Consider the following 26,220-nt stretch of genomic DNA (forward strand, 5'->3'; position numbering starts at 1 on the left):
TGTCGGGGATTTCCAGATGGATTTCCCCTTCCAAAGCACCCGTGTGATCAGTATAGGGTAAAGATTAATGATACATGGTACAAAGTGGAAGAAAGGTGTTGTGATAGGAGAGTGGAGATGACTGATGAAAAAGCTGACCTTGCAAAATACTTTATTTTGGCAATATGCTCTTAAAATATGGAGGAAGACATCAAAAGATGTATATACAGTCATTTCTGGTTATATTTAAAATATGAAAAGGCATAATGATTACTATTTGACTTTGAGAAGCAGCTTTTCCAGCCAATTCTGGCCGATGCTGGGTGCCTAAGAAACCTTGTACAAACCCACAGGCAGTGTGGGTGTTTTAGAAACATTCAGACATGCACATAATTGAGTAAGTCACATGTTGTTTTTACTGTAAATTATTCTGTCATTATCTGTATTGTCAATTAAGCCATTTAGTGAATGCACGTGAAAAGTTGTGAACAGCTTAGTTCAGCTTGGACATCTGTACATTGTAATTAGCTGAAATGGTCTCTGAGGAGCTCTGGTGGAGATGCTGCACCTCAGAGCTTTTGAATTCTGCAAAACTTGTTTTGTGTCTTGGGGAAAACTCAGTTCTCTCCCCAGAATCTTTAAATTTTGCAAAATCCTTGTCACAACTCCTTAAAAATTAACTTTTTGAAACAGACTGAACCAAAGTACTTCACATTAAATGTGAGATTTGCCTAGCTTTGAGGAAGCTTGGTTTTTGATGTTCTGGTCATTTCCTGCTAAAGATGGGGTGATCCATTTGGGTTGGGCTGGTGAGTCTGGCTGCGCCCATCACGGAACACAACAGCTGAGGTTAGAAGACGGGCACAGGATTGCACATTAAACCAAGGATATTGTCAGCTAAATTTCTGCTGGCTGAATTGGTACCCAAATGCTCAAGGTGTTTGTGGTTAGCCTGTATTTTATTTTTTAAATGAGTTTTAAGCATTGGACTTGAAAGAGTTAGGTTAATGGTTAGACTCAATGATCTTACAGGTCTTTTTCAACCAGAATGATTCTGTGATGATTTTTTTTAGACACAGGTGGTAAAGTCAAACCCATCCCTTTTATTAGGTGTTGGAAAGTCTAGATAGAGCTTTGTCCAACTTGGATGCAAAGCCTATAAATGCTCTTGAATTGCTGTTTCTGTTGCAGTGTTTAAGGAACATTTCAGAAGTATTTGAGGAAATTATACCCTAGTTTGCTGGTAGTGCGACTGCACTTGAAATGTTTTTCTTCGTGCTCTTTTCTGATTCAGTGCAGGTTTTCCTCTGTTGAACAAAAGAAAGGCTCTGTCTGTGCTGTGCAGGTAAGAGCTGACCTGGGAAACCCTTGGCTTATGTTAAAACCACTTGGTTGCATAAGTGGTTATTAGAGTTTTCAGTTCTTGCACCATCAACTGACGTTACTTGCAGAGAAATATCTTAGTGCATTCTAATCTCTTTATTTGCTGTGAAAATAGAGAAGGACAAAGAGTGAAATGACCAGGGAAGGACGGGATCCTTTTCATCTTAAAAGTATTATGGAAGATTATGGAATGAGAGCTCTTTATGCAGACAGGGATGTGATAACTGTTTGAAAGACACATGCTGTGCTCTGGGCATCCATGAAAAATTGTTTCAAGTTAAATCTGCTTAAAAATCTGCATCACTCTGTATTTTCACTGTGCAACATCGGGATGCATTAATTGGTCCTGCATTAAAGAGGTTTTAATATCTCCCCATAAAACAGTCTCCACTGTGGAGGTTCATAATGGTGATCAAAATATCCATGAGAGTGTGACTGCTGTAGCAATTGAGAACTATGAGGAGGACACGTCTGAAAATTTTTCCTCTGCTTGCTCCAAGTTGGTGACCCCTGTGCTGGGCACTGGTGAGGCTGCACCTTGAGCACTGTGCTCAGTTTTGGGCCCCACACTACAGAAAGGACACTGAGGGCCTGGAGCGTGTCCAGAGAAGGGCAAGGGAGCTGGGGAAGGGGCTGGAGCACAAGTCTGAGCAGCAGCAGCTGAGGGAGCTGGGGGTGTCCAGCCTGGAGACCAGGAGGTGAGGGGAGACCTGCTGGCTCTGCAGCTGCCTGAGAGGAGGTTGTAAAGAGGCGCGGACCAGTCCATTCACTGAAGTTACAAGTAATAGGTCAAGAGGTAATGACCTCGAGTTGTGCCAGAGGAGGTGTAAATGGGATGTTAGGAAGAATTGCTGCACTGAAAGGGTTGTCAGGCCCTGGCCCAGGCTGCCCAGGGCAGTGGTGGAGTCACCATCCCTGGAGGGATTTAAGAGTTGTGTAGTCACAGTACTTGGGGATGTGGTTTAGTTAAGGACTTGTCACTGTTAGGTTGATGATTGGAGTCAGTGATCTTGAAGGTCTCTTCCAGCCAAGATAATTCTTTGATCTTTGTCCCTGGTTCCTGTGGCTCTGACAAGGAGCTCCCAGTGTAGTTGTCTTGCTCTGCCCAGGAGCTCTGGTGGGAGCCACACAGGGCAGGAGCACTGGTGAGCTGCCCATCGCACCCTGGGATCCTGGGCCTGAAAACTGGTTCCTGCCTCAAGGGGCCTCTTCAGCTAATGAAGACACGGGCCCTGGATCCAAGATAATACACCATATCTTGCATAAATTTAGAACAGAGTGCAGCCAATTTCACAAGCTGCTGCTAAATTATTCCTTCTCAAGCTGTGCCAGATAACTTCACGCACCAAAGTAGCACAAGCGGGAGATTTCTTAGCGAGGAGTTTTAGACCTGACAGAACCTCTGAATCATTCTGTTTGGAAGGGACTTTGAAGATCATTAAATCCAACCGTTAACCCAACTACACCAAGTCCAGTGCTAAACCATGGTTCTAAGCAGTACAACTACACATCTTTTAAACACCTCCAGGGCTGGTGATTCAGCCGCCTCCCTGGGCAGCCTGTGCCAGTGTTTAATAACCCTTTTGGGGAAGAAGTTTCTTCTTGTATCCAATCTGAACTTCCCTTGGTGCAACTTGAGGCTGTTTCTTCTTGTCCTGTCACTTTTTCCTTGGGAGAAGAGCCTGACCGCTGGCACCAACCTCCTCTCAGGCAGTTGCAGAGCCAGCAGGTCTCCCCTCACCTCCTTGTCTCCAGGCTGGACACCCCCAGCTCCCTCAGCTGCTCCTGCTCAGACTTGTGCTCCAGCCCCTTCCCCAGCTCCCTTGCCCTTCCCTGGACATGCTCCAGCCCCTCCATGTCCTTCTTGTCCTGAGGGGCCCAGACCTGACCCCAGGATTTGAGGTGTCTGCTCCCCAGTACCCAGCACAGGGGGATGATCCCTGCCCTGGTCCTGCTGGCCACACTAGTGCTGATACAAGCCTGGATACTGGTGGCCTTCTTGATATCCTCCAGTACCAGCGTTGCTTCCTTCTTTGAGGACCTCCATATGAAATAATCTGTACAACACAAAAGAGAGGAAGCTGTCTGGGTAGGAGACCCATATCTCTGGTGTTAGGAGTTACTTTTAAAAGGCTTTTCCCTTGGTCACCTCCTCTTCATGTTACATGGACAAATTATAGATAATGCTGGAGCTGAGCTTGTTAGCAGCTGCAGGTGAGGAGCTGCTGATGTACAGCAGTGTCTGGGCACAGGTCTTGTATGGAGAAAGGCTAAATGGTGATTTATCTCCTGGTTCACCTCTGCAGGGATGAGAGAGGACTTCAGCCTTCTGTCTTCAGGTCCATTAGGTTAAAACCTTCAGGAAGTTTTGTTAAAGAACTTGAGTGCAGATGTTCACCTCCTCCCTTCCCCTCCCTTCAGCTTTGAAGTGATCAGATGACTGCAGATAACTGCCTGTGTAGAGGTGTGTGCCCTGTAGCTCCTTGTGCCAGCTGCAATGTCTTGTGTATTGAGTTTGAGACCCTCCCCACATAGACTTCAATGATGGATACCTTAATGTTCTTGTTCCCAGTGTTGACTCTTGCCTTGGTTTGTTCATTAGAAGACACCCAGTGTGTAAACTGGAGCTCCCCTTTGCATTGTTTTTCTCCAAGCACCGTGCCCACCAGCATGCTGGGCAGGACAGGGAGTTCTGCACTGATCCATCAGCACCCAGACTGAGCCTTGTCCATGCCCTGCCCTCACTCCTGTCCCCAGTGCTAGTGGTCCCCTTTCTTTAAACCAGAATGTAGACAACACAGAAACACAGCTTGACCCATGAGTAACCTTGTCTTGTGTTGGAGTTCTCCAGCATCCCTGCTTAGCCTTCCAAGTACACACCCGTGCAGCCACACCGAGGCAGGTGGACATTCCTGCTTGGGTTTGCTGCACGTGGTGTTTATAGACATCTCTTCAGTCAAGGATCTGTGGAAGAACAACCTGATCTAAACATCCCTCAGGGCTCAGCTTGAGTGTAGCAGCTAGGTTGGTTTGTTTTTTTAAACAATACTGCAGGGGTGTAGATGCAGGATTTGCACCCCCTCGGTAGCACAGGATGGGGTTGTTCACTGCAGGACACAGCTCTTGGTGGGAGGGTGCCATCTCCAAAAGGTGTTTCCAGAAAGGAAAGCAAGAACTGGCATGTTCAAGGCAGTATGTAAAACATCACCTGAAAGATTCAGTGTGTTAATGAGCTAATGGCACCAAAATGAATTACTAATTAAAGAATTATAAAGCTTCAAATTGGGTAGTACCATAGGCAACAAGTCTCACGATGTTCAAGGGAAGCTGTGGGAAAGCTGGTCTTGGATCAACTGTCGCTTTTCCCACTTTGTTTCCTTTTATTATTTTTTTGGTATGTGTCAAGATTTGTGTCTCCATCCCAGGGCTTGCTGGCTTGTGTTTCCTTGAGGCTCACATGGTCCCTTCTGGGTGTGTGTGTTCGTTCTTGCCCACTTGCTCTGGAAAGGAGCACTCACTGATCTGCTTCACCCAAACACAATCCATCCCTCTCAGGAATAGGCTGCATCCTCCTGAGATTTACCTCCCTGCTACCTCACATGAAGGGCAAAAATAATCTGAGAGTATCACAGAGCTACTCATGACTTCAGCTGGTGCTTTCTCTCTTTCCTTTCTTTCTCATAACTTGCAAAATTTATTTTGGCCCTTCAGGGTCCTTGTGCCTGGCTCTAGCCTGGGCTGCAGCAGTTTGGCGGAGGTGTGGAAACAGGTGAGGAGGCATTAAAGAGTGTGGTGAGAATGCTTCTGAGCTTCATGCCATGCCCAGTTCCTCTACCTGGATGCAAAAGAGGAAAAGCTACCAAGCAAGACACAGTTTTCAGCCTCGGCTGAGAAAGGCACTGACTTCTGTTTTACAGTGTTGATTTGTGGATGTCTTGGGTGAAGGGAGGTGCTTTGATGAATGTAGTTTCCTGTTGGCATGAAGGAGATGAGGCTGTGAGCTGCAGCTCCAAGGGTGGGTCTGCCTCCACTGGGCTGTCTCTTCATGCTGGCTCCCCTGGCTGGGATGTAAGGATCATGTGAGTGTTTGGTGATTAAATCAGCTCACGGAATCCACCAAAAACCTCACCCAGCCAAGAAAAAAAAAATACTTTTCTGTTGAATCACTGTGCTGAGCTGGGTCACCAAAGAGTCTCGTGGTCGTTAGTCCTTATGGAAGGAAGGTGGCAGGCACATGTGGCTGGCTTGGGGTGGCTGCCACCATTTAGCAGCTGGATTGGTTTAGGGATCCCTTGAAGCCTGACTCAGAACAGCCCAGTGCTTGTTGTGAGGGGCACAGGAAGCACCGTGCCCTCAGGGAGCCAGAGCTTTTGGTTTTTTTTCCCTTTTCCCAGGGACAATGGGTCCACTCTGTGACCTGCAATTATTCCCTTTTGCCCCTGTAATTAGCAGAGCTACCAGGAGGTTTCCAAGAGACACTCCAGGGAGGTAGAGTGCAAGGGGTAAATCAGCTTTTGAACTGTGAGCTCCAGCACCTTTGAAGTCTCCGTTTATTTCCCCTACCTGTCTACCCAGCCATGAGCTGAAGGAGGAATTGATGGACTTGGGACTTGGGCTTTTCCCTGCTGTTTCTGGTTCTGATCCAGGATTGTCTCTTGCACAGGGGAAATGTGAGATGTGCTTTGTAAGAGTCACATAAAATAGCAAGAACCACAAACTTCAGTCACTTGCACAATACATTTTGCTGCTACAGAAGCTGGTATTTTACTCAAACAGATACGTTTTATTGGCAGGGCTGCATTAAGGTGAACTCCCTTGCTCTAGAGGTAGGCAGCCTGCAGGCTGACATTAAAGATGGCTTTATTTTTGTAGGGCCACAAAAGTAAGTATTTGGGTGAGCTGTGTCTCATTTCAGGGAATAGCAGGGCTGTAATAGCTACATAAAATCTTCTAATTAAAAGAGGCAGCTGAGCTGTTTAGGCTTGTGAACTACCACTAAAATGCTAATTACTTGATAGTGTGAGAATGAGAAATCATGAAGGCTTCTGTTTGAATCAAGTTCTTGAGGTATGTTAGCAGTTTGTGCAGGTAATGTACAAGCTGCTGAGCCTCCAGCATTTGAGGGTAGGAGACCTGCTGCCTTCGTGAGGCTGTGCACATGTTTGGGTAATCTTGGAGCACAGAAGGTGATTTAACAGCTGCTGCCAAACTCTGCAAAGAATTTTGGGAGAAATATCCCTGTCACTGGTCAACTAAAGGCCTATGGTTTACCCAGTTTTGGGGATTTTTACATTTTGTATCTATTTGTAGCTTCTAGATTGTTCATGGATTGTGTGTTCAAGTCTGTCAGCCTCCTGGGGTGATGGGTTGTGAATGAAGGATGGCTTTTCTGTAACTGAGAAGGAAAAAACTTAAAGCTCTTAGTTACTACCTTTATCTTACCAAGGTCTTCTCATCCCTCCTATTTTAAAACCGAGTGAGTGGATGCTTTGGAAATGGGTTGTGTGACCAGAAGAGATGTGCTTGGCTGTGGGGAGCAGCATCTTCAACCCCAAGAGAGTACTCCAACCCACATGCCAGTCATGGCTTGCTTACCTGCTGTCACCTCACAGCTCTGCAGCACAGCTGGGGGCAAACCATTGCTTCCCAGTTCAGTGTGCTGTCTCCCCAGCTGTGCAACGTGAGCTGCAGCCACATACACAGACCATCTGCGTTTTGGGTGGTGCCTCAGAAGACCTCCCATGGCCTCAAGTAAGGGTATTGCTTATGGTATAAGGCAGCAAAGGTTCAGCTAGTTTCCTTAGTGTGTGTCCCTGCTCCTCCCTTCCCTGCCCTGCCAAACTTCCACCCCTCAAATAAACCCTCCAAGGTTTTTATGATTTGTAAAACTCTGATGGCTGTTGTGCTGTGAATTCAGTTGCTTAAAGCTTAGACTTTTACTATTTCTTACAGGAAAATTATTTCTTAAGGAGGATCCACTTGTGTTCTCATTTGGGACTGCAAAAAAACCCCACAAAATCACCTAGAAAAAAAATCCCAGAATGTTTTATGCAACAGTTTAAAGTTGTAATGATGTTCAGGATCACTGTGTTTGGCTCAGCATCAGGAGCTTGTGTCACATGCCAGGGGTGTGCTTAGGGAGACCTTATAGGAAGAGCATTTTGTGGTGCAGTGTCCCCATCTCTCTGTCCCTGCTTGGTCCTATCCTTAAGATCCACATAGTTGTCAGCACAGCTGGGTGGTGAACAAAGTTTGAAGAAAAGGTTCATTTTAACCTAGATCTGCTCCCTGGTCTGGTTTAGCGAGCAGCTGGGAATGGGCTCGCCCTGGCCTGGAGCAAGCGGCCGGGAGAGGCCAGGAGCACCTCTTTGGCTGCTGGGTGATGCTTAATACTGCATCTCCTGGTATGGTGTCCTTTTGCCTGCAGGCACCTGCTCTTTGGATTACACATTCATGCCAGTAATTTTCCTTTGATGCCACCTGACTTCTCGTGGGTGCTGTCTGTGCCCTGAGGAGCCTGGAGAACAGAGTCTCACCTGTCCTCCCTTTCAGATCAGGGACTGGTAGGGACAGCTCAGAGAGCATCCAGCCACTGGAGTTGTTTTCTTTCTGAATCCATTCCTTCCCCTGGAAGGAGCCTGGTGCTGGATTTGGATTTTTAAAAAGTCAAATGAAAAGTCTGAGAGGAGGAACTAAGCATTACAAAGTGAGTGTTGAGAGTTCATATACAGAACTGCTGTGATGGAGGGAGAGGACAAGGTGATTTCCCCACCCATCCTTGTCTTGATATTCCTCTGCTAACCTCAGTGGTTTCCTGACCCACAGACATGTTGCAGTTACCTGGCCTTCTCAGAATGGGTTCTCTCTCTTCTCTCCCCATTTTTGGTAGCAAGATGACATACACCTTACCCAGGTCATACTTGATGTGAGTTATCCCCCCAGTTGGCTGGTGGCTGGGGACATGCAGCTCCTGCAGAAACAACACTGGGGAGATGCAGCCTTTCTTCCCCCTGTTTTTAGATACATATGAATCATCTGGAAAGGTGCATGTACACATTTTGGATGCTTACAAATCTACTCTGCCTACTATGACTGCATGTATTGATCAGTTTGTGTTTTAAGAAGCAAGGAAATGATATCTTGGTGTGGAGCTTCTTAAGATGGCAACCAAAAATCCAGGTTTGCCTTTCGCAGATGTAAAGAGCAGCAACACCTAAACCCATCATTCCCACTCCTTGTATAGGATAGAAAGCAAAGGAAAGCTTAATAATTGATGAGAGCAGCACAACCCCACCCTCCCAGCAGGTAAGATCTGTAGCAATTTAATGTACTATTAAGATACACTTTGCCCAGTATCAGCTGGTGTGAGCCCGGCTTTGAGGCATTGTCCTGCTTAGGACTTTGGGGCTTGGTTTTTGATGCCAAGCTGTTCAGAGCTGACTGGGTGTGGACAGTGCTGTCACAACACATCTCTGCTTATGATTTATTTGGTGTATTTTTGGAGTGCAGGCTTCATCTGGCGTTTCTCCTTGGGATATTGCCCACGATGGTCTTCTATAACTTACAGCAGACCCTCCAGAGCTTGGCCAGTTTTAGTGCTTCCCACCAAGACTCACCCTGTTGAGCCTTTTCCCCCACCTTAACATTTTGGTGAGAAATCCCTCTGAGCAGGGTAGGGCTGTTGAAGACTGATGGGGCTGTTTAGAGTTCCTGAGCGTAGCCTGTTTTCTGCAGCATAATGGGAGGTTTAATTAACACAGACAAGTACAATCATAAATAACCCTCCTAAAATGAAATGGAATTTAAGGCTACATCAGCCTTCCCCATGATGCCATTGCCTCTCTGGAGAGTTGATACCATGACTTTCCAGCTGAAGGGAGCTGATGAAATGTATTGACTTTTCCATCTTTCAGAACAGTCTATGTATTTAAAGAGTAAAATATGAATTTTAAAAAAATTATGGAATTGGCTGGTGTTTTATGGAGAAAAATGGACTAATAAGCTAAAACAAGTCAGCTAGTGAGAAATTTGCTGTAGCTGAGCAAGAGATGCTTTCCCAGCACATTGTTTACCTTGCGGTACGTGTTGCCTGACCAGGCACAGACAGGATCCAGGGTACCTCTGTGCCTTACTTTTTTTAATTACTAATATTTTGCAGCTTGGTCTGAACCTGGATTTCACCTTTTTCAGGCTGTGCTTTGAAAACCCACTTCCTGGCGATGCTGCAGTTAAAAATACCCATAAGCCAACGTTCCCAGTTACAGAAACATTCAGTCCCTCCTTCCCAGCCTCATCCCCCCACCCACAAACACCTCCCTGCAGAAAAAATCCCAGCAGGATTAGCAGGCTTTAGACACAGTTTCTTCCACCCCAAACAACGTTTCCAGGTCTAAGCTGAAAACAGACAATTTGCATCAATGCTTGGGTTGTGGTTGAAGAAGACAGAGGTGAAAAATCCCAATCAGGTTGCCCTGAGAAACATGTTTTTATTAGGGAAAATAATTTATAGGGGTTTGGTGCACTGATCAGGGACATGGGCTGAGAGCTCCCCTGGTGACTCCCTTCTGGTGGCTTCTGGGCTGGCTGAAATGCATCGGGGTGAGGCGAGGTCTGGGGGTGATTTACGTGCTGGCAAGCTGTCTGCAGTTCTTTTTAATTTAGAGATGCAAAACTGAGCCTGAAAGTAATGAGCACTGGATAATTAGGTGCTTGTCTGCAGGTGTAACTGTTGCAGCTGCCTACAGCTGGTGCTCTTTAATATTGCTGGGTTTTATTTGAAAGCATTAGGGAATGAATGAGATGCTGGCAATACAGTTAATTTGCAACAAAGAGGTTTCTTTTCTGTTGTTATCTTCCCTCTAACCCCCAGCTTTCCTTTGGTGTTCCTGGTTGGCTTGACTATGAGATGAGTCACATATAAAGACTAAAAGGAGAAGTCTTATCTCTCATGGGACCCCACCTGGAGGACTAGGTCCAGTTCTGGAGCCCCCAGCACAGGAAGAACATAGAGCTCCTGGAGAGAGTCCGGAGGGGGAGGGCTGGAGCAGCTCTGCTCTGGAGACAGGCTGGGAGAAGAGAAGGCTCCAGGGAGACCTTAGAGCACCTTCCAGTGCCTGAAGGGGCTCCAGGAAAGCTGGGGAGGGACCTGGGACAAGGACTTGTAGAGAGGACGAGGGGTACTGGTTTTAAACTGGAAGAGGGGAGGACATTAGGAGGAAATTCTTGTGTGTGGGGGTGGTGTGAGACACTGGAACAGGTTGTCGGGAGAAGCTGTGGCTGGCCCATCCTTGGCAGTGTTGAAGGGCAGCTTGGATGGGGCTTGGAGCAACTTGTTCTGGTGGGAGGTGTCCCTGCCCATGCAGGGGGGTTGGATCTCGATGATCTTTAAGGTCCCTTCCAACCCAAACCATTCTATGATGAGAAGCAGTAACTGCTGTGTTACCCAGCGGTGATGTCTGGTACCTATCAAAGACTGACAAAGGGCCTGATCTCATTTATCATAATTAATGATTAGCCAGATGTGAATATAAAATATTGTGAATATCTTGAATTCCTGCCTTGGTATTAAATGGTTTGTGAAGGCATTGCTGATGCAAAAAATGCAGCACAGGATGTTACCTACATGTCAGGAAGGTGAGTGAGGAGCAAAAACGTGTTAGAGGATGGATGTACAGAGGAAGAAAGACTTCGGAAATAGGTGTTTTGTGGAATGGGTGTTTAAAAAAAGCATGTGAGTTGGAGGACTTGGAGATGTGCTCAGGTATAAATAGAACGTGCTCTTTGAAGGTTGCTGCAGTGCAGCGTTAGCACGAGGAGTCAGGAAGGAGCTCCAGGTCCCATGTCAGGGAGTTTGTGCCCCCTGACGCTGGGTGCTGTGGTCGGACGTGCAAACGCGAGCGCCGGCATCGCAGCACCCACGCAGCCCAGCAGGGCACCTCCTGAGCGTGTCGGGACTCGCCCACAGAGGGAAAGGAGAAGAAATCTGACTAGCTGGAGGATGCTGGATCCCAGCAGCAGCAAGGAGAAGGAAAGCATGCTTTTCAGCAAGCGTTTGAAGGTCACATTTTCCTTTCAAGCTGCAGCTTCAGAGCAGCCTTGGAAAGCTTGTCTTCCGACAGCCATTGAGTTTCATCGGGATTTGTGTGCCCCTTTTCGTTGAAAAGCTCTCCTGTTCCCATTCAGTTCAGTGCAAGCGTGCATTGGGTGACATTATGTGGCAGACAGAAGGGAAAGGAAGTGTTTGGGATTATTTCAAAGCTAGTCCTGAGATTAATGATGTGTAATTAGGTAAAAAGCTTAAGATGAATGTCAAGAAAAGTTTTATTACAGGGAGAGTGTCGGTTTTGAGTGTGGCATAAGCTGGGATAAGTAGCAAAAGCCTCACTGCTTGTGGCATTGGGATCTGGACAAAGCCTGGGAGATGATACTTTAATGAGGAACACTTAAATGGCAGAGGGAGGGACAAGTCTTATCGCTGTCAGTTATCATCAAATAATCAAACAGGAGCAAGGAAGGAGTCCTGCAGGCAGTGATTTCAAAGGAGGCAATGGCAGCTCCTGAAGGAGCCAGTGAGACTGTGGAACATCAACAATATTTATGTAGGTGCAGATTTGTTACAAAAAAAAAAATAAATACCTTATTTAAGGCATTTTTTGCAAGTATACAATACCTCATAAATGAGAACATAAAGAGAACTCAGTGTTACTGTTTAATAGACAACATGAAGGATTAAAAAGGTAGTTTACACAAACACTTCATTGATCCACTTAAAATTTATATGTTTGACAAATGGCAATTGGGTGGTGAACAGTGACTACACATGTTGCAGGAAGGAGCTTTATATTAGGCCATAAAATGTTGAAACAAGCTTAATAATGGCTTTTGCCATAAGATCCTTCTGGGTAGAAGTCGTTACAGAAGGCAGTGAATCTTGGAAGTATGGTTTGCATCTTTTTACTGGAAGAGGGGGCATGCTGATGTACTGCTCCATTAAATAGCTTGGGAATTTTAAACCATAAACCCCATTTTTGCCACTTTACAAACACCTTTCATGATGTTCCTTCATTTTGAAAACATTTGACTAGCCAGAAATACATCCTTAATGTCAGGGTTGAGTATTGGTGTAAAAGCTGACGTGGCATTTTAAAGGATTTTTTCACCTGCAGCTTTTAACTTGGACTATATTTGAATGTTCATCCCAGCAAAAAAGTTGTGTTTATTTTTTCCCTGCTAAAATAACAGTAAGCACCAAACATTGAAACAACAATCCCCAGTTGGGTTTTGACCTGTGATACAGTCAGGGCTCTGAATCACACTTTATTTTGACATCTCGCCTTGCGCAAGACCAGTTGCATCCATCTAAGAAAGTGAAAATAACCCCGCTGTTCTAATGCAGAGGGACAGCTCTTTCCTTTGAGGTTTGACCAAAGGGCATGGGACCCTTGGCAGGAATCTGCAAGCAATGAAAAACCAAACCCAAGCAGAGGAAGCATAAACCCCAAAGCCACCCTAAAATGAAACAAGGTCTCTGGAAGGATGGGAGGTGTTTCATGTCTGGGCAGAATGCAGTTGGTGGGGCTGGGGGATGGTAATGGATATGGGCAGTGGAGGGGTTAGAGAGGGCTGAGCATTTTATTGGGTTCTTCTTAAGCCTTAAAACATTTTTCTGAAGTCCTTGAATTACACTGATGTTGATTTTTGTAATATTCATTGTCTCTCATTAAGAGCTTCTGAGCTGTGAGGGGATAAGGTGTGAGGTTCCTTTAACACAGCCAAAGAAGTGGAGACCACGGGGGCACAGACCAGCATGTGTCTCTGTAATTAAGGGCTTGCTTCTGCATATGTACAGAGAGATTGAATTGTGGTCACACAGCCAACATTAATCCTGATTTTCCTGACTTTGGAGTTATTTTCTTTGTAACTTGACTTTTTTTTTTTTTCCCTTGGATGAAGCTGGGTTGTAGTATTTCCGCATGGAGGGGGTGGTAGATGACACTGTTCTGATCTGTAGGTTTTTTTTTCCCCATGTGACATGTCACTTGGTAGAGTTCGGGTTGGTTTGGCTGTATTTTTTTTAAAGGCTGTAGTTTGTTTTACCAGCTTTCCTTCCCATGGCTTCTCAAAAGAGGAATTTAGTGTGAAGGGGGGGAATTGATTCACGAAGTACTGGCTAAATAAACGGGTTTGTGGCGGTGCCCGTTGCTGTGTTAGGAGAAGCTGAGGGAAACCAAATGCAAAATTTCTTGCTGGGGAGTTTGTCCTGCGATTTAATTCCCCTTCCCACAGGGAGCACTGAAGCTTTTCAAGATCTTCATCCTTCAGTGCAGGTAGGTGAGTTCAGCTTTTCACCTCATGCTTCCTTTTGTGATCCTGGTTTGATTTTTTTATCCTATGTCGTCTAAGAGGAGCGCGATGCTACCTCCCTTCCCTTCCCTGGGGTTGTACACAGCAGAAAAGTGGGGATTTCTCCAGTGTGGGGGTAGAACTCCCCCCCAGGTATGGCTGAACCCCCCCTTGCACTGCCTCTTTAAGAGCGCAGGCGCTGCCAGAGCTCTGCCTGCGAGGGAGCTCAGGAGCCATCCCCAGCTGGCACAGATCCGACCGTGGGCTGCACCGACTGGGGGAGAGGAAGCCCCTGCTCCCTGACAAAGCTCTCCGGGAGCTCTGCTGCCAGGTAGGATCGAGCAGGATGAACAAAGAGCTTGGTCCAGCGATCTGGGGGGGAGAGGGGTGGTAGAGCAGCAGAGGATGGGGGTGATGCTGGGGAAGTTTGGACAGGCTGCTGTGGCTGGCCTTGCTTTTCCTTTTTCACCTCTTGAAGTGAGAGAGCCCTCGCAGTTTCCCAACCTGCTGAATGAGGTGCTGTGCCATGAGGATGTTCACCCTCCTGCATTTTAATTGCATGTTAAATAGGGAAGAGGCTGCAGAGGAGAAACACGGAACAGCCATCAAATACCTCCCTGCTGGGGGGGAGGGGTGTGTGTGTGTTAAAAATTCCTTGTGCCAAAAAGCTGAAAGGAGTGCTTGAATTTTCTGTGATCTTGTTTGTTGGTTTTCTCTTGTATTTTTTTCTGTCATTTAAATACACAATTTTGTTACAAGCGGGGACACGGATCAGGATTATGTAACCCTGGGGGTCGTTGGTGGGAGATTGGCTCCCTTTCTGTGCAGGGATAAAGATCAGGAGGTCTGGAAAGGTTTTTGTGTGAGGCGTTTGCATACGAGCCCTTGGGTACCCGCTGATATTTTTATTCATATGAGAAGGTGCTTACTTGTTACCATCAGCTGGGAGTGAAGAAGGAGGCCAACAGTGCATGCTCAGGGTAAAATGGTTGCTGGTGGCTGAAAATGAGCTTAGGTGAGAAGCCCTGTTTGAGGGAAAATGAATCCGTTTTGGAAGAAAATGTAACTGTTTTGTTTTTGTGTTTTTTTCTCCCCTCCAATCTTGACAGCAGGAACAGGGCAGAAAAACCTGTACAAATTCTTGCTGCAAGAGCCTATTTTTACTGCATGTTTTCAGGTTGGTTGTTGCTGTGAAAGCACACAGGAAATCTTGCAGTGTTTCAGTTTTGTAGCGTTATTAGAACAAGCAGACAAGTGTGGTATGAGGGGAAGATTTCTGCAAGAAATTCCTCCTGACTTTTATTTAACTCTGCTTTTGGCAGCAAATGCTCCAGCTGACAGGCCGCTCTGATCTGGATTTATTTATTTTTTTTTAAATCACTTTACAGAAATGTCATATATTCTCCCACTCAGAGTGTGGCTGTGGCTGTCTAATTGAAAGATACCCTCCTCCTTTTTAGGGAGACTTTTGATTTCAAGAAACATTCTGTTCATTTCTGAGCAGTGTTTCTGTCTTTGCCTGCCTTCTTCCACTGGGTCTTTAATAGCTCCTGAAATTCCCCAGCTTGTAATCACTGCTGCAGCCAGATGGGGACTAGGTGGAACTCCCAGTGCATCTGTGCCTGGTTTTATTCATCTGGCAGAAGAATCTTGCTTATGTGGATTTTTAAATGTGTATATATATTTTTTTTTCATGGGTTAATGAGCCCTAAACAGCAATGAGGAGAATCCAGAGGCAGTGCTAGCTGCTGGCTGCCATCCTTCTCCTGGTTTTTGGCATGGAGGGAAAGCTGTAGAGTCGTTCAGCCCGACACAAACTTGAGAAACAGAGACTGTGGTTCAACTGTACCAGCCTGCTGGTGATCTGGGGGGTTCCCCTGCTTCCTGCTCTTCTGTGTTGTTGCCCACCTCATTGTCTCTCCCTGTGGTAGTGGAATGATCTCTGAAAGCGGTGTGAGGTTTGGGTTTCACTTTGCTTTTCCACCCCCCAGTTTCCCTTCCCACCCTCCTGTATCATTTCAGAGCTGCACAAATACTTGAATCAATGCAGCTGGAGAGGGTGACATGGGTGGCAAGGATGTAGGGGGAGGAGGAGGGAGAACACTGGATCCTCCTGAATTGGATCTAAGCATGCCAGGATAGTAACGTGAAAAGCTGCCTGATTTATTCAGCATGTCCCCTTTTCCTTGTGCTGTGGTGAATCAAGCCCTGAGTTGTACTTGAACTTGGGCTGGGGGCAGTGGGAGAGCAACGTTCATGCCCTTCATGTCTCAGGTTGTGCAGCTCTTGGTGGCACAAAATCTCCAGGATGTGAGAGCAGATGAGTGCCCTGGAGGAGGGTTTGCTGTGGACATGGATGAGGTGATGCTGCTGAATGGAGTTTTGATCTCCCCCCTCCCTGCTGTGACCCACTGACGTACCGTGCTGGAGGCTTAAATGCACTTCTCCAAAAAAAACAGCCTCGTTAGCAAGATTCTGCTGATGAACTTTTACAGTCACCCTGGCTTACTTCTGAAATAACAGCAACTGGTAGCCCAGGATGGACTCCTCTGGGGGGGATATCAGGGGGAGGAGGGCAGCCACTTCTGCTCCAGGAGGCTTGCAGGGTAGCAGTAACCTTTCCACCAGCCCAGCTCTTCTCAGAGAGTCAGTCTAGAGAAGTTAGATACTGGAAATAATAATTTTCTCCTACCATTCCATCTCATTAAGACTTACTGGAATTTAAGGCATTTTTGTCCCTATTAGTGTTGCGTCCAGGTTAAGTCCTTTGGCAAGACGGACTTCAGAGGTTTCTTTTCAGCCTGAGAGGAATCCTCCCTTTCCAGAAGCGATCTTAAAGAGCAACCTCAAACTCTGAAAATCCATCTCAGCTGCCCATTCCTTTAGGCAGCCCTTCCTGGGTGCAAAAAGAGAGGTTACTCTACTCAAAGAAGATTATTTTCTCCTGGCTTATATAAGTTCTAAAATAAGAAAATAAATCCCAACCTTCTCAGGGATGAAACAGGTTTTTTTCCAAACTTGGGAACGATCCCGTTTGAAGCAGTGATGCCTTCAATTAATTGTCAAAACTGCCTTGAGGTGGGAAATCTCAGTTGTGACAGAAGGGTGGCAGCTTCAAACTGTGCCTCTGTCCTCCCCTTCTTCATCAGAAGGTGGTTTGGGGTGTGAGGGGGGGATGGGGCACGCAGAAAATATGGGAGCTTTTTCTTCTGACTGGCAGTGTGTTTCTAATCTTCCTCTCCCAAGTGTTGACTTCCTATTGGTGTTTTCCAAAACTGGGGATGAAGGCCAAGAGCAGAGCCTCAGCTCTATTGAAATCTGTGGCATATCTTCCTGTTGTCTCACTGAAGACAGGATTTTACATCTTATTTTGCTGTTAAAAACCTATTTATTTTACCAAACAACACTGTTTACACACAAGCTGGCAAACCTGCAGATTGCAGGTAAGCCTTGCACTCATTTTAAAAAGAAAATAAAGGTGTGTAGGCTGAGTGAGCACCACGTGGAGAACCTCATCTGGGTTCTCTCAATCCAGAGCTGGTTGTAGGCGTCCTGTGTTACACCTGCCAGGCTTTAACAGGGACATTACTTATGTGCAGAGGTGTTGTAGAGGTCAGGGGCAGTCTTGTGCGTGCCTAATCCTTTAATGCAGGATTTTTATCTTGTCTGGCTTTTAAACAGGGAATATATAACAAAATGGGAAGTTTACAGAACAGTTTCTCTGCCTGCTTAGTGAGGGCTGATGGTCATAGCGATGTGTTTGGCATCAAGATTGCGAGATACCGTAAATTTGCTTCTGGTCTAGGAGGAGGAGATCTGGCAGATCCACAGATGCAGAGCAGGTCGTGTCTGAACTGTTCTTACTTCAGCCTTCAAATCTGGTATATTTTAAGGATGGGGAGCAGGTGGGATGTGATGCTTGGATCACCATGGAGCCTCCACAGCACTGGCAGGGTCTGTCCTGCCGCATTGATTTGGCCTCTGCAGAGGTTTAGGCAGCAGCGTTTCTTTGGAGTTCAAACTTGTAATGCAAAGGGAGGAGTCTTGAAAGACTTGAACTAATCTTCTAGCTTCAATATTTGACTTAGCGTTGTTGTTGTTGTTGTTTTTCCTTTCTCATTTGAGCAAAACCCAGTGAGTGTTTTCATGCTTGTGTATTTTTTTAAAGCATCTGCCGACACATTAGCATGAGGTCTGTGCAAGGAGCAGAATCAATCCAGTTGTTCTCATCTGCCAAGAGGCTTTGACATCTCAAATGTAAACCGCAAAAAGGTGAAATCTGGATATGGCAGTTAGTGGAAAATTTTTCAGCATGGCTTTTGATGACAGTGGCAGCAGGTACTGAGTAGACATGTGCTGGGCAGGGGGCATTAGTGAAGTCAAGAGGTTTTTCCTTTAAAATACCTGCATCCTTTTGGTTGCTTCCACAACTGAAACAGATTCTGGCTTTTTTGTTTGCTGCATAGTCTTTTTCTCTTCCCCCGCCCCCCCCCCCCCCCCAGATTCCCACAAAACCTTTCCAATGTAAGAAAACTATTGTGATTTGCCTCCAAATAACCTTGCAGCAGCTCATCAGAAGTTAAAATCCAGCAGCCCCTTTTAGAAGCGATTCTGGTGGGTGGGTGAGGAAAGGAGTTACTGGGTGAAGAGAGGCAAACAAGGAAACAATTCTAACCCGATTCCTGCATGGCCAGCAAAACAGGCACTGCCTTTGTCAGAAAATGCCCTGCTGATCAGCAGGGTTTGTCCAGCTGAATGTGAAGGGCTTGTGGGGTTTGGTGTTTTTTTTCCCTTACTCTTTAAAAAAAAAAAAAAGAGGTAGGGGATTCTCTTTGACAGGATGAAGGTTTTGTAGATTGTTCGGGTGATTTGTTTGTTTTTTCGAGTTCTCTTCATGTGTTTGTTGGTGAAATCTGCCTTTTGAAGCCACACTGCGCTCCTCTTTGGAAACCCTTGAAGGATCCTAGCTGCCTGGTTGCCTGTGGGTACCTCAGAAGTGTTTGTCTGCCTGAGCGTGGGAGGTGACCGGCCGCACTGACCGACACCGTGTTGGCTGAGGCTGTCACCCTGACCACGACCCTTCCTTCCACGGTGCTTTCCTTGACTTGCTGTGTTGCAGAATCCCCCGAGGTCCTGTCCAGCAGCCCCTTGAGGATCGGATCTTCACGCCGACTGTCTCTGCTGTGTACAGCACTGTGAGTATCCTGGAGGGTCCCTTCGCTGGTGGCACCGAGGGTGCAGCGCTTCTGACAGGAGCACCTTTCCCAAGCATCAGGGAAATCTATAGTTTCTCAAAACCAATACATTTAAACCCCACACCGTTTAAAAAAACATACAATTAAACAAATGCAGTATGTTGTTGTGGGTTTTTTTTTGCCTCCTAAAATAAATGCTGCTGCATGAGGACCAGAGAGGTTGTGGAGGCTCCTTCCCTGGAGATGTTCCAAACTCATCTGAACGTGTTCCTTTGGGATGTATGGTATATGATCCTGCTCTGGCAGGGGGTTGGACTAGATGATCTTCAAAGGTCCCTTCCAACTCTAGAATCGTTTGAGTAGGAAGGGACCTTAAACATCATCTAGATCCATCCCCCCTGCATGGGCAGGGACATCTCCCACCAGCCCAGGTTGCTCCAAGCCCCATCCAACCTGCCCTTCAACACTGCCAGGGATGGGGCAGCCACAGCATCTCTCTGAGCAACCTGTTCCAGTGTCTCATCACCCACACAAGGAAGATATTCTTCCTGATATCTAACCTAAATCTCCTAATGTTTTATAGCATGCAAGTAAGAAAACAAGAAGTCTCAGTGACTTTGAGATCCATTCCTTTTTTAAAGTGTAGGTTTTTTTAGCATGTATAAGAGTGAGTTTTCCTAACAGTTTTTCACCTGATTAAAAACATTCCTGGCCATATTTTGAACCTGTTGGTTCATAACCATCCCTTTCATGCCTCCTGCCTCTTGAAGACTAGTTGGTTGGAGTGTGTCAGTGGCTGCATCTTTCTAATTGTTTCTTATCAGAAAAACAGTCAAGGGAGATTTGTTTCTCATGTGAAGCATTCCATTAGACAGAGGAAGACATGTTTTGATGGTAGATTGAATATTTGGGGTAGGTGCTTTTTGCTCAATGTCCTTACATGTTTGTGTGGAAAGGTTGATTATGGAGGAAATTTAGCTTAGAAACAGCATCATTTAGTTGTGAACATATGACACTATTTTCCTTTTATTGATTTTTTTTTTTTCTTCTTTTTTTTCACATGGTAATAGCTGGAAGCCCAGTGGTATTTACAAGCTTTGCTAAATCAGCACAGCCCTGGGAAAGTAATATTTTGCTTTTCTGGTAGGCTAGTGCAAATATTTTTAATGCCAAAAACCCACTTTTAAGCTGCTCTTTTAATTATTTGGAAAACAGGAAGAAAAGCTGTAGATAGGAGAAATTCACTGCATTTATGCAGTAACATAAGCTGCTTATAGAGAAACATAAGCTGCTCTACAAGGTTTTCTCCTTGTCCTTGTTTGCATGAATCACTGGAGAAGGGGTTACCAGCTCTGTCTCTTCCACATGCAGAGCCTGGGGCTGGAGCATCTTTGGCCCCTTCCTTTTATGGGTTGTAGAGAAGAGTTTTGTGACCTCTTCTTTGACCAGAGTCTGTTGTCCAGCCATGCAAGGCTGAGGTTTGTGCAGGATTAAGTGCAAAAATCTAGAGCCTGTTGGTCCAGGAAAGGCAGAGACTTGGGTAGTAGTTGTAGTAGCAGGAAGACTTGACCATGGGTGGTCTGGTGGGCAGTCAGAGGTGGATTTCCATCCAGATGAGCTGGAAGGGTTGGGCTACAACTCTGACAAGGGCTTAAAATTTAAAGGTTTGTGGTTTTGACAGCTGTGGATCCACAGATTTGAGCTGCAAAATGTTTTTTTGTGTTTTTTTTGCTAGGTCTGTTCTCAGTATCACATGTATAAACACACTCATGTATGTATGAAAAAAGGCAAAACCAAAGGAATATGAATTTCAGTATATGTTATCCTACGTATAACCCATAAAACACTTTAAAAACACTTTAAAATATCTGAATTCCTTTTCTTGGGGGGGGGGGGGGGGAAGGAAGGTTATTTTTTTCAATTCTTTCCTCCCAAGACATAATTCAGATCCCTGTGGGGAAAGATGACTGTAAAAATATGAATTAATATAAAATATAAAAGCAACTGTGAGGAACCACCTAAAATAGCTTTCCAGTGTGGAAAAATATCACTTCCTTGAGATGTTACAGGAATAGAACCCAGGGTTGGGAGTGAATATGTTGGTTCTAGGCTTCAAGAAAACACAAGTTTGAGAGAAAATGACGTGGTTTATGGCAAGGAGAGAAATTTCTCACTAGGTTCCTGTTGAGCTTCTATTTGAAGCTCTTGGCAGATTGGGAATTTAGAGTAAGTCCTCAGAATTATGAATTAGGATGGAAGAGGCACGTGATCAGAGGTCCTTGCCAAATTTATTCATCACAGGTCTCTGCAATTTATAACTCAAATAACAGCATTATGTGTGTAAGGGCTGGGTTTGCAACAAAGAGGTTGGGGTTTAGTTTGTGAGGTTTTTTTAAATCTAGTTTGTCCAGATTTCACCAAAGTGGAGTATTACAGAGTGCCCCATCCTCAGCACCCAGGGACTGCTTCTTCACTTCCACTTTTTATTTGCTCAGTCATCATCTGTGGCTTTCCACTTGGATTCCGCAGGGCAGTTCTCCAGTATTTGGGCTGGTTTAGGAGGAGGTCTGTGGTCTGGTTACCACTGTGCAGGGACTCGGCAGCTGCCTCTGTGCTTTCCCTGTTGGTTATAGGTTTGGGCCAGGAGGGTGCTTAGAGGACTGGAGGACCTGCTCAGTGCCAGCTGATGGTAAAAAAGGTAATAGGAAAGTGAGGTGTTGAAGAATCTACTTGCTCCAAAGTTTCAGTGATGAAGGCTTGACCCCATCATTCCCTTCTCTGGGCTTTCACTTCATATCTTTTCTGCAGCATGGTGCCTGTTGGTGGCCCCCTGATCATTTCACACCCAGCAGAGGTTCTGTGATTTGCCTTTCTGTCCTTTAAAGGGATCTTCCTGCCATGAGGAGAATCCTGTAGAAGGGAGATTATGGGGGGGATTAGCAGCTCCAGGCACCCTGTGCTTAAGGCAAGGATCTGGGTCAGGAGGCCGGCTGCAAAGTGGGCAAGAGGGATGCTCAGTTCCTTGGGTGCCAGCACTGCTGCTCTGAAGCTCTTTGCACCAGCCCAAGTGAATAAATACAGTTCTGGAAAGAAAAAGGTTCTGTCCAAGTCTGAACTCTCTATTTCTTGGCGCTTTGTTTAGGGAAAGAGCAGTTCTCAATGATAAACTATTGTATCCTGGCCAGATGTTCCCTGTAATCCAGGGATGCTCATGGCATGTCCCATCCATCCTGAACTAAAGTGAATGGACACAATCATGTATCTGAAATTAGGCACCTGGAGGAGGAACAATAATCCAAAACTGAAAAAATGCAAGATGCTAAAACCAAAAGATTCAAGCTCAAAAGGAAAAGAGAGAATTCCAGCCTGAGTTTTTAGATCATGTTCCATTCATTATTTGCTTTAAAACACAGGCTCCTGGAAAACTAATGTCAACAGGCAGCCTCTTGCTGCTCACTTGAAAAAGAAAGTGATTATCTAGCAAAGTAATATGTAATTTTGTGTATCCATTTTTAGTCATAATTTGATTTTAGGCTTAAGAAAGAGATTTGTTTCTTTAGTATTCCCAGCCCAAGGTTATGTTCTGCAGAATCCGTTTAATACACAGAAATCCAAACCACTGGTACCATGAGGGCAAACACCCCATGACACAAGGGATGAGCTTGTAGGGTCTTTCCCTGGTTGATTTTTTTAAATTTTGACTTGATGGATAAACACACTAACTCAGCAGGTTTGTCTTCCTTTATCACCTGTTAACTTTTGAATCTGGACCTGACATTTCAGTTTATTTGTAAGTAGCTTGTTGTAGGAGGTGGAGAAATACTGGGGTTGCTGTAGCTGGCGTGAAAGGCACTTGCTTGTCCTGGAAGGGCAGCTGATACTTTGTTGTGGGTCCACTAAGTTGGACTTGGCTGTTTGTAGGAAGTCCTATCAGGTCAGCAGTGAACTCCTGTTAGACACTATCTAAGTGTGTTGCTGCCAAGGTATCAGGATTGTAGGATTTTTTGATCATTCTGATGCCTTAATTAGGCTTTCAAGGAAATTTGAGTATGTCCAGTTCCATGTCTGTAATACATCTGCTTGTCTGCATGGGTGTCTCATGGACCATCCCTCACACAGTTGCACAGCTTTCCTTTTGGTTTGGCTTCCAGATTTCATACTCAGTCCAGAACAGCATTCCTGCAGTCTTTCATTCACCTCCAGTCTAGGTTCTTTGCATATTTTAATTTCTGAAGAGAGCTGTTGGGTATTCACACTAACCTGGGATGTTATTAGTGTCCCCACCTCCCGTGTCAGAGGTCTGGGAGGACGTGGGTGCTGTTGGAGATCAGAGGATTTTGGATGGCTCTGGCTCTGGTTGCTAGAGGGTGTGCTTTTGGAAGTGCAGGGAGATAAAAGCTGGCAGTGTTTGAAGTACCACAGCTATTGCAAAATAACCTCTTTTTCTCCACAAGAAGTGACATTCAGTGAGCCACGGTGGTGATGAGTCCACACCCAACCCCTGATGGGGCTGTTGATGGGAATGATCTCCATGTGTTTTGTCTTGCCTTTGTTTCCTTCCCCCCCCTTAACTGCATTTTTTGCTGCCCATCACAATATGTAGTCACTTCTAAGCATTGACTAGTGCATGATTGACAGGATGAGTCTTTCAGGGATGTCTGAGGAGTCACTTAAGAGACTTTGATTTCTTGGGGCTGGGACCTGGAAAGCTTTTTGATGCTCTCTGTAATTCTGGTTTTCCACTCGGGCAGCTCAGGCTGTGACCACACACCTGCCAACCCAGATCAGCCAACATAAAAAAAGAGATGATTCCCCCTGCCCCGGGGAACGGAAGGATCCAGTTGGGGACAGAGGATGAGGTTCTCTGACCTGACCCACCCTTTCCTCTGATGAGCACCAGGGTGCTGTAAATCTTCCCACAGTCAACGATTCTGGACTGTCTCCAAGCCTCAAGAAGTTGCACGTTCTGGTGGTTGCTGCTGGTGAGGCTGTTGCAGTGGCTTAGGTAACGACAGGCAGCCCTCCTCAGCAAGAAAACCACTTGGAAAAACGGTTTAGTTGTGAACTCTGTGACTTTTGTTCTGTTGGAACTTGGTGCTAATACTCTGTTAATGATCAAGAGCCAGGAATTTCCCTCTGCAGTTGGATGAGGGGAAATAGCCTGACATGGTTTAGGTGCCTCCAGCTACATGGTGCTTTGCAGCAAACAAAATAGAGGGCTGAGGTCAGTTGGAAGCAAGTGGTGGGAATTCTCTACCATGAGCTTTAACCCAATCTACAAAACTGTCTTGAATTGCTGGGAGTGTCACTCAGTGCTTATGGGATCGGTCTTTTTAACCCCTGATTCTCCTTTTTTTTACTTTAGTGGCTATAAAGTATATTTAAAACACTTCATCATGGAGATGGCACAGTGGAGGAAGTATAGGTGACATGAATATATCTGACAACATTTTGCTTGATGTGTTTTGATTAGTATTTTGTTATAGAAGCTGAGAAGGGAGCAAAGTGTGTGCAAGGATTGCTTTGGTATTTCATTCTTTGCTGGTGACAGGGCCTCTCTGCTGTCCTTTCTTTCCTTTTTGGAGGGGAGTATGCACATTTTCCCCTTAGTTTATTTTTTGGGTCACCAGAGATGTGTATCCCTTTGCAAAATCACAATATTGTTTTGATATGGCTTATAACCATTGTTTTAGATGGCTTATAAACATTGTTTTAGATGGCTTATGAAAGATCAAAAGATCCTTGGCCTGAGGTCAAAGGGATATTGCAAAGCAAGACTCCCATCAGTAAAGCTCATCCAGTTCTTACACATTTCCACCAGTGACTCCAGCTGGTGCTCTTATTTTTTGATCCTTCCCTGTTTTTCTGAATCATTTAAATAGTTCACTGACTTGTTCAACATTTCACTTAGATAAACACATGTATTATTTTGTGTGTGTGTATATATATAATATATAGGTAGTGTATATATATACATATATATATATATGAGAAAGATGCTGCTAGCTGCTTTCTTAAAAATAAGATTCCAGTATCTGTACAGATTGGCTACTAATGTTATGTTTTACTAACAGTTTATCTCCACACAGGTAACACAAGTAGCAAGACAGCCGGGTCCTCCTGCCCCATCCCCTTACACTGCACATGAAATAAATAAGGGACACCCAAATCTTGCTGCAACACCACCAGGACATGCCTCGTCCCCTGGGCTTTCACAGGTAAGACCCTTCACTGGAGCAGGACATTCCCAGCCTCCCACTTTTCCTCTTGGCCAATCCTCAGCTTTGCTGCTCAGAATTTAACATCTTGGCTGTGACCGGTGGGTAAAACTTGATTAATGAATAATGTCTTGATGTGGCTTGAACCTTCCAGTGACTTACAGGTAGCACTCAGGTTTATTAGGCAATCAGGTCATTGTTGATTTTGTAACAGAAACTAAAAGCAACTTGAGAAATTACGGGATTGATTCCTCATTGATGAGGAATGTGCCTCCCTGGTGGGTTAGGCTGCTTTAGGGCGTTTTAAATGCCATCGAAGTGCCTGGTATCCTCTGTTAGGGGTTTTCCATTTCAGATGTTTTCTACAGGATGCTGCAATTCTGTAATTGTCCTAAGAAGTGAGACGGTAAAATGAGTTACAAAAATGTGCTAATAATAGAAATGAGACAAAGGACTGGTTACAAAAAAAAGTACAGAAGAAGAGATAAATAGGAGTTATAATAAGAACGGAGAAACAGCATTTGGTGTGATCTGTGCAATAAATGAGTCTTTTTGTGGTTCTTACTGGATGAAGATTCTACATGGCTGAGAGTGGAGAAGCTTATCTTAAAAAAGGGGCAAAAGAGACAGATAATGGGGCACAGAAAGAGGGGAGAGAAAAGATACAGGGTCAGGGAAAGTGGGATTTGTAAGAGTTTGGACTTGGTGGTGCAGGGAGCACCCAGCATCTTGCAGTGCTGGCAGGAGGCAAGCTTTCTGTTCCTTCTGCCAGCCTCTTTAATTTGGATGAAATATTAAACTGCAACTGACCTTTTAGACGAGGAGATGTGTGAAAAAAAAATAAAAATAAGGTAACGTAAGGAACACATCACCTTAATATTGCACATTCTAGAGAAAACTGGGTGGGGAAACTAGAAACGTGTGGTCACGTTTGAGAATTTGCAAACACTTCTCATTTCTGGAGTGGGAAATGAGAGGCTGAAGTATCTACTCAGGATCACAAGTAGCTTGCAGGCATTAGTCAGTGGTATCACAGCAGTTTCATGCACTTTTGGTGCATGGTGGTTGGAAAGAAAGTCCTTGGTTTGAAGGCTGAGCCTCAC

General features: G+C 45.3%; 1 protein-coding gene across 15 annotated transcripts in view; it reads left to right on the forward strand.

Moving 5' to 3' along the window:
* The window catches only part of EIF4G3 (eukaryotic translation initiation factor 4 gamma 3), a 152,682-nt gene that overhangs the window by 25,795 nt on the left and 100,667 nt on the right, over positions 1–26,220 (forward strand). For 12 of the 15 annotated variants that reach the window (XR_007891356.1, XM_051637339.1, XM_051637340.1 and 9 more), the window contains exons 2-3: positions 18,824–18,899; positions 24,974–25,117. Coding sequence is in view for 13 of the 15 variants with exons in the window: in XM_051637339.1 (XP_051493299.1) it covers positions 18,824–18,899; positions 24,974–25,117 (220 nt within the window). In the remaining 2 variants the exon portion in view is untranslated. Of the gene's footprint in view, positions 1–13,930; positions 14,036–18,823; positions 18,900–24,973; positions 25,118–26,220 lie in introns of those variants that run through there. The other 3 variants (XM_051637341.1, XM_051637350.1, XM_051637349.1) reach the window with 2 other exon arrangements.

This window comes from Apus apus, chromosome 20, assembly GCF_020740795.1.
Source record: "Apus apus isolate bApuApu2 chromosome 20, bApuApu2.pri.cur, whole genome shotgun sequence".
In the NCBI taxonomy this organism is placed as follows: domain Eukaryota; kingdom Metazoa; phylum Chordata; class Aves; order Apodiformes; family Apodidae; genus Apus; species Apus apus.